This window comes from Vigna unguiculata, chromosome 7 (genome assembly GCF_004118075.2).
Source record: "Vigna unguiculata cultivar IT97K-499-35 chromosome 7, ASM411807v1, whole genome shotgun sequence".
Classification (NCBI taxonomy): Eukaryota; Viridiplantae; Streptophyta; class Magnoliopsida; order Fabales; family Fabaceae; genus Vigna; species Vigna unguiculata.
The window spans coordinates 33538517-33547083 of NC_040285.1; the positions used below are offsets into that span (position 1 = coordinate 33538517).

General features: G+C 30.8%; 1 protein-coding gene across 4 annotated transcripts; it reads right to left on the reverse strand.

Annotated features, from left to right (window-relative positions):
- Positions 1-415: 415 nt before the first annotated feature.
- Positions 416-7583, reverse strand: LOC114192281 (histone-lysine N-methyltransferase ASHH1). 4 transcript variants are annotated; one of them, XM_028081957.1, is made up of 11 exons: positions 7362-7583; positions 6544-6570; positions 6327-6391; positions 4978-5134; positions 4499-4585; positions 4244-4328; positions 4071-4164; positions 3734-3932; positions 2970-3004; positions 1676-2126; positions 416-825 (listed from the first exon to the last, which is right to left on the reverse strand). In XM_028081957.1, the coding sequence occupies exons 2-11, from the start codon at positions 6544-6546 to the stop codon at positions 556-558; spliced, it is 1446 nt and encodes a 481-aa protein (XP_027937758.1). In that variant the 5' UTR covers positions 6547-6570; positions 7362-7583; the 3' UTR covers positions 416-555. The 4 variants fall into 4 exon arrangements, with proteins under 4 accessions (XP_027937758.1, XP_027937757.1, XP_027937760.1 ...); XM_028081956.1 differs by having other exon boundaries at positions 6327-6421; XM_028081959.1 differs by having other exon boundaries at positions 4499-4690; positions 6327-6421.
- Positions 7584-8567: the final 984 nt, after the last annotated feature.

Below are 8567 nucleotides of genomic sequence, written 5' to 3' on the forward strand. Positions count from 1 at the left end.
ATTATCCAAACAAGGTATTTTAGAAAAAGGAGAAATATATATATATATATATATATATATATATATATATATATATATATATCATTTTATATTTTTTTCTTATTAACTCTCCGTGTCTGTAGCTACTAAGAGGAATATCCACGATGAATATGCGATACCAATGGATTAACAATTCGCCCTATTTGATCCAGTCAATGAGACACCGATGTCTGGAAAGTGATTAAGTTATCATTGATTTGATCTCTATGAGAAGATACATCCATGCTAAAATAATTATTTGGACGGTGTATATGCTGAGAAAATATATATTAACAGGCGACCAACGAACATACCGTTTATAATACATTTGTCCAATGCAACCAATAGTTTATTCCATGTATTTTCATTTCCATATATATGGGAAAAAAGGCAAAAATAACAAATAAATATTGAAAAGATTTATTCATCGAGTCTTGGATTCTCAATTTAATGAATTTTAAAAAGAAGTTCCCCCAAATTTGACCACATATTCAGTGACGTTGAAAATTACAGATTGGAAAAAATGAAAAGAGAAATTCAACCTGTCAAGAACTTAATTTCGTTTTCATTATCTACTTCAGTAGGTTTTGGTTGTCCAGGTGGCCTATGCGCAGTGCAAGCAACATTTTTCACAATTGACGAGTAGAGATCAAACTCAGCCTTCAATTTTAGGCAGCAAGCCTGTATCCACTTCTCTGCGACAGTGGTGGATACACTGTCTTGGCTATCCCTCTCGTGTTCCTCAATAGCAGGCCGTATTTCATCGTATAAGGAATCAAGAGTAGATGTAGCATCATCCTTTATTTTCTGCATAGAGATACCTTTAAATAAGAGATGAACACTAAACTAGACAAAGAAAAACAATCGGCACCGTATGCTAAACAGCATAATTGAGTGATAATAAAGCATTTACTATGATGCACAAAACCCCTGTTCCAATTCACATCTAAACTATGCCCAACCATTTGATTATTTTGGTCTCGATGTTGACATTCATGTGCTTTTGTAATTTCTTACATTAGCATTAAGCATTGATGGTAAGAAGAGAAGTGCATTAATCAGTAATTGCAGGATGAAGAGATTTGGAAGGGGGAGGGACCAGAGGAAAAGGAATTCCCCAACATGAAACCAAAGGATTTGACTTCTTTGAAGCAAGAGTGCAGAGTTCAAAGGAAGAATTCATTACCATTTAGTAGAATTGAAGTGCTTATTTCAAAGAAAAAACAAATGCACTTTTACTTTCTCACTTGACATTCTTGATTACTGTGAACTATATTAAAAATCAGTAACAAATATGATTTGGGTGGTCTGCAACTGCACAATATAAAGGAGTGATAGGATTGGAGTTTGCCACCAAATTAAACAACTTTTACAATTTCAAAGTCTGCAACTTTTACAACTCTTCGAGGCTTCCAGCTAAGTTCAAATACATTTACTTTTCTCTAAATGATAAATCTAGATTATGAACTAGTCATTTAAAACAAAGGATCCTCCAGATCCGATTACGAATCTCATAACTACGATACTAAAGCTATCTTTGCAAGAGAACGTACCTGAGATTAAATCCCCACTAATAACAAAATTAAGAGCCAAAGTTATAATGTTCAGCAATCAGCAATCAGCAATCAGCAACAACAAAAACTAACGAAAATTGTACCTCACAATGTAAAATCTCTTCTTGTGCTTCCTTGGATGCTAGGAGGCCAGCAGCAAACTTGGCATCAATTTTCTTCTCTACGAGATTTTTAAACCTTCCGCCATTATATGCCCTTGATCTTTTGGTAGACATGGACCTAGGTCCAATGTGATAGTTTCTGCCTGCAGCATTACCTCGGATTCGTGATATCATTGCATTCTTTTGTGAAAGCGCCTGTTCAGTATCGTGGGAGTACAAGTGCATATCCTCATCTGCTACTTCAGTTTTAATCTTTTTGACATCTAAATCTTTCATCTGAACTGAATCAAGGGACTGAACATTGAAACCAGTGGACTCAGATAGTTGCTCAGCTTTAAGCATCACATCTAAAGAGGATTCAGTTCGTCCATTAACATTTGACACTGGTTCATCCTCTGCAGAATCATATACAGGAATTTTCTCAACAGAGTACCTGTAACCAATAACATCAACAAGAATATTATGCACCAAGTCACCACGAGAAAAAGGAATCAAAGGAACGGTGTAAACAAATTTAGCATTATTTTAAATTTTGTGTATTTAAAAGTTACAATGTAGATATGTTGTATATAAATAAAATAAATATCAGGAGAAAGAGTTGTTAATCTTAATCAGGCATTTTACAATTACTAATCAGGTATTTTAGAATTAATTAAATTTTGCTTATTGAAAAGTTATAATGCTCGCACTTCCTGCTCTGATACAATAAAATAAAAGTTCAATGGCCCCTTTACACTGGTTTGGTTTGTGACCGAAAAAGTGTAAAATTGTTTTCCATTTTTACATTGTCGATGTATAACTATTTTTAAAAACAAATATCGGGAGAAAAAGTTTATTTCAATAAGGAGAAAAAAAATACGTCTCAATTTTATCAAAATAAGTGACGTCGTCTTTTTAATCACAAAATAACCAATATTATCAACTAGTAAAAACATTTATCCCCTAAAATATTTATAATGTTTAATGAAATATATATAAAATGACAAATCATGCCATAACTTTTAACTTTGTTCCAAAAATAGCATATATGACAATTTCATGACTGGATTTTCAAGATTTCCATGTGCTAGTAACCTGGTTGATGATGGTAGTTTGTTTTCCCATAGTCAGAAAGGAAAATTTTGAAACAATGACATTAGTTTCAGGGGATAGGTACTCAATACTAATTCATTTTATGTTTGATTATTACAGTGGTCTGCAGATTTCTAAAAGAGAAAATGAAAGCTGTTATTTAGAGAAGAATGAATCACAAAGAAAAGGACACATCAACAATTACCTATCATCATCATCTTCCCATAGATAAGTATCCTCCTGCTCATAGTTTTCCCAACATTAGGAAAAAATAGTGATTAAAAATGAATAATAATAATAATAATAATAATAATAATAATAATAAAAGAAAACGAAAGGAAAAGTAAAGTAAAGAAAAAGAAATGAATAAAACTAGCTATTTCCAATTATTAAAAAAAGTGCTTCCCCCGATTAAATGGTTGTCAGCGCATGCATTCCACTAGATCAAAACTGCTACAACAACAATCAAACCCTTTACCAGTAAGTCAGGTTGGTTACATGGATCAAGTAAAACATAGTGTTCAATAGGCAACCTATAGACCTTTAAATTCCTCCCAAACACTTTTATAGTTTTTCGGCTTCCCTCTGCCCCAAGCACTAAGGCTACCCTCAATGTGATCTACTCTCCTAATTCAGACCTCTAGTGATCATCACTATACATGCACAAACCACCTAAGGCAAGATTCTACCATGTTTACTGCAATGGATCAAAACTGATAATCAAATTGAACAGAAGAGTTCTTCTCTTTAATAAAGCCTCCATTAACACATTTTCCATATTATTTAGGTTTTATATTCAATCATCTACACTACAATAAAAAACATCTAACCATCACCTTTCAAGCTATCAGCAGGACTTAAAAGCTCATATCCTACAAGACTACAACAATCACGCCATGCGAAGCATACAAAAGGATTCATCCAAGCACTTCATTTTTGTGGGGTTAAAACTACCTAAGTAAAGCTTACCTGAAAACCACGAGATTTTGCTCCAAGGAACCCTGAACATTTGAGTGCACCACATAGGCAACGAACCTTTGCACCTCCAAACCATTCAAAATTATAATCATAAGCTAATTCAGTTCCAATAGGAATATCATGTTTTGCAAATATTCCGACTCTTATTTCCCCCAACACATTCCATTTTCTCGTCTCACAATTCGGTTGACTGCAAACTTAAAAGTATTCATTTGATATCAAACCTTGGGCAAGGGAAACAAAGGAGAACAAGAAAAAGCGCCTACTATATTTGCATACTAGCAGGTTCGTTTTACTTAATCTTCATATTTTAGTATATAGTGATTACCAGGAATGATTTATAAATCTAGCAAGGCTTCCTTTCCTGGTTGCATCAATAGATTCAGATGCATTAAGGCAAATGATAAATGCATCTTTAAGGCCTGCAAAAATCAAACATTTTTTTAAAACGTACAGTCAAATACCAGACAAACAGAAACATTGAATTTATTGACATTTTACCTTGATCATCATAAGCCTGAGATCTACGTTTGGCTTCCTTCCATGATATAACTTCTCCACAGTATTCGATGACAAATTGTCCTGCCTGTATGAAATATGTAAATTGAAGTGTGGCACTGCTGAACTAAAGGAATGACTACATGATAAGCCATACCCATAAAACATAAAATGCATTGAAATTCATCAGGTTTTTATAAGAAAGTTTCCCTTTTCCTTTTGCTAATTTCACTGCAATATATTATATCGTATGATTACCTTAAGATCCTCATCAGCCAAAAGACCCCATCCACGGCCTTCAGTTTTAAACAACTTTGTTTTAGCATATTCACACTTCTGAAATTTCTGTAACCATGACATATGGAACATGAATATAGTAATTGATATTGGCCTCGTCCAAAATAAATTCAAAGGTTCAAAAACGTTCTACAACGGCATTCTTGAGCACCACTGAGATGTTTATAAAATGAAAAGGAAAAAAAAAAAACAGAATATTAGTAAGCAATAAGTAGGTCAAGTTCCCTCAAAAACAGGTTGGGAGATAAAAAGGAATTAACGTCTCATGATCAACCCTAACTACCAGCAGGATAGTTACAGTAAAACCAAAAAAATTGCATCTTTAAATTTTTGTGATCAACAGATTCATAATATATATATATATATATATATATATATATATATATATATATATATATATATATATATATCACCGTATACAGAGCTAAACATGAATTCACCTGATTTTTGCACAAGATATCACAAGGGCAATAACCAGGGGTGCATTCTGTGCTGGTTAAAACATTCAAGCAGCTATCCCCGCATGCACTGTCAGTGTCATCAGCATCATATTTGCATTCACATATAGCAATATCCTCCTCCTTCTGCTTTTTGTGCCTGGAATGAAATGAAGTGAAAGGTAAACAACTCAATATAACTTTTGATGCTTAAACCAGAATTTCGATACAAAATATTCATCAGATTTTGCATTTAAGATTGGATTGATAGTAAGGATACGATAGGCTTTATAACCTAGGCTATGTTTAGATGATGGTAAGGAATGTAATGAGTTAGTAAACCAGTATTTGTTTTTTTTTTAAAAGGTGTAATCCAATTATAATGACAACAACTATTTTCCTAGCTAGGTTTACATCTTTAAAATTACTGTCCTTACTAAGTTTTCAGCACATTCGGATACTAGGAAGGATGTCCACTATTCTTTGGATGGGCTGCTTAATCTTACTAACTCTTGTTTGTCCGGTAACCCATCCATTATGCTCCCTCTCCTGTTCTCCACGGGTATTGTCTCAAAGGAAATGGACAGCTCCATCTTACTAAATCTAGTCATCAGGAGACGGCCAGAGAGATGATACTTAATATTGAGACTAAGTGTCTATTTAGATAAACTTATTTACAACCACTTATAGGAGAAAAAAATAAAAAGGAAAATGAAATACTTTATATCTTCAAAAGCTAAAATTAACTTATACATAACTAAAAAAATAGCTTTTGGAGAAACTAATGAGGGAACTTGTACACATTAGTTTGGCATAAGCTAATTTTAACTTTTAGAGAAATTTATGTAATTCATTTCTTCTTATTTTCTTCTCATATAAGTATTTATGAAAAAAAAATTATCCAAACAAACTCTATCAAACTTCCAACTATGTCAAATGGCCAATGAATAAGGACAACAAAAGAAACACCAATAAGCACAATAGCAAGTTCAAATGAATGAAATTATACCAGAGGCTAAATTACTACCAAAACAAAATTCAGCACAACTAAATTGTTCAATAGATTTTTGTATGACAACTTCATAAAGACAACCCGATCAGGATGTATGTTTTGTGTTAATAGAATTATAGCGAGACAGCATTAATTAATAAGTAGTCAATCAAGTTCAAGAACCCACTGGTATGGATTCAACTTCAACAATACATGGGGTCTGGATTCAATTTCATAATAAGAAGCAGTTTCCATCAAAATATACTATGATCACAGAGAATTGGAATTATCAACAAAGATGAGGAGGGAGAGATCAAAAAAACACCATAAAGGAAATACTGTATTATAAGGAACTACTAACCTTCGCATGAAAAACTCATTCTGATTTATATGTATGTACTGAGGCAACTCTTCACTAAAAGGATCCTTCAAAGTAACAATGTCCTTGTTAATTGACTGAAAACACACATTAACATGAAAAGTATTTTTTTTTAATAAAATAATAATATCAAAATATAAAAGGTCAGACATAGGGGAAGGAAGTGACGTAAAACCTAAAATAAAGAAGAAGAAATTACCATCTACGCAAAGATTGTATTGGTAACCTGTGAAATTGGAAAACATACACAACTTTTTAGGGATAGCTTTATACACGCTGCAATCAACTAGCAAATTAAACCAAACTTCTAGTAACAGTAAACATAATAATTCATTCAAAATAGAAATGTAGAAAAACAACCACACCTTTTTGTACTCGATTTACTGATCACTATGGGATGACCAAGTTCATTTTTTCTATATTTTCAAAAAAAATCTAAAATATGATCTAATTTGTTAAAAATTGACTTCAGAAAGATAAGAAGTGAGAACAATTACAGATCGCTACTTTCCACCATGTCTTCATCAAAGACATGAGTTAGAAATAGCTCTTTACCCGTACAAGCAACCCCAATAGATACTTTCCTTATAAACTTAGTTTAAACCTACAGTTTCACAACTTCCGAATTGCAAAAGTATGAATCTACTTAAAAAAACACAATGTCATAACAAATTTCTCTGGGCATAATATAGAGATTTTAATCCAGTTTTTGGCCCTTCCTTTTACTTCTCTTCATTTTTTTTCATTTTAATTGGGTGAGACCTAACCTACTGGTCATATACTCAATCTTTCGAGCAAATTCACAAGTCCAGACCCGCTACTAAGAAGAAGCTTGAACTGTTACTAACAATTAATTATTAAATAGATTTTACTAAACCCTAAAACCTAGAGAGGATAAAATGAAACATGATAACAATGGTGGGGCTATATTGGCATCCGAAAATAATAACTTAACATGATCAAAAAATTGAACTCAAGATCATTGCAGAAAAGATAAATAATCTGTGAGAGTGAAACCTGAGCTGACAAAAGAGAAACCTAATGATCAACAAACCAACTGCGAATGTGCTTAACGGTTTCCAATGTAAATAGAAGATCTGCGTCGGCACTGGTGGGTTTCGGTAAGCCTTGCAGGCCAAATACAGATATAATGACGCGAAGATATGGCCGTGGCTCTGGACTCACAGGGACGGAAAAGTTACAGAAACTCAAGGAAATATTTTCATAACTTCATACATGAAATTTAGACCAAGTTATCAATTTACTTCTTATTTTTCTTAAATAAATTCAACTTTTTGCTTATTTTGAACTTTTAAAATGTTATGTTTGAAAATAAAAAATATATAATAATAATAATAATAAATAATAATAATCTTATAGAAGATTACATACTAATTTGACTATTATTGCTTTGATGAAACTGTGTATATTCAGGTTATTGGAAAAATTTGCAATCCTCTTAAAATATATATATTATTCATCTAATCGAAAATTTCTTATATATCATACCAATAATCATAAAAAGTAGTTATATATATATATATATATATATATATATATATATATATATATATATATATATATAATTGAGCTTATACTTTTCTTTTTAAAATATAATCAAAATTTATAATAATGATATTTAATATGATGTTATTTAAAAAACATATACTTAAATATAAGCGTGTTTTTTTTTACCATAATAAAAAATAAACCATATAAAATTATATATAAGCAATGTAATTAAATTTATAAAAATATATTTTATAATTAATTAAACATAAATATTTTTATAATTTTATTTTAGATTTTTTTTAATTGATTGAGTTTAACAAAATAATTATCAGCTATAATCTATAAATCTTAAATTGTTTGTATCATTACAATTTTTTTATTAAATCATAAATAAATATAAATAAAAATATATTATATTAATAATTAATTTAAAATTATAAAATAAATTTTCTTAATTTTGTAATTTTATAATTATGAGTTATGTAGGGACAATTATTATTTATTTTTTGTAGTTTATATATATAATAAACTAAGTTATTTTAAAAAATATAAAATTTAAAAAAATGTGAATCTTAAAATGTGGTTATAAATGTTTATTAAATAGATGTATACTTTGTTGTAGTAAGCATGGAAAACTTATTGTGGATGATTTTGCTGAATCAGTTTTAATATCTCTTTCTTTACTTTCTTTCCTGTTTGCATTTAAAGTCA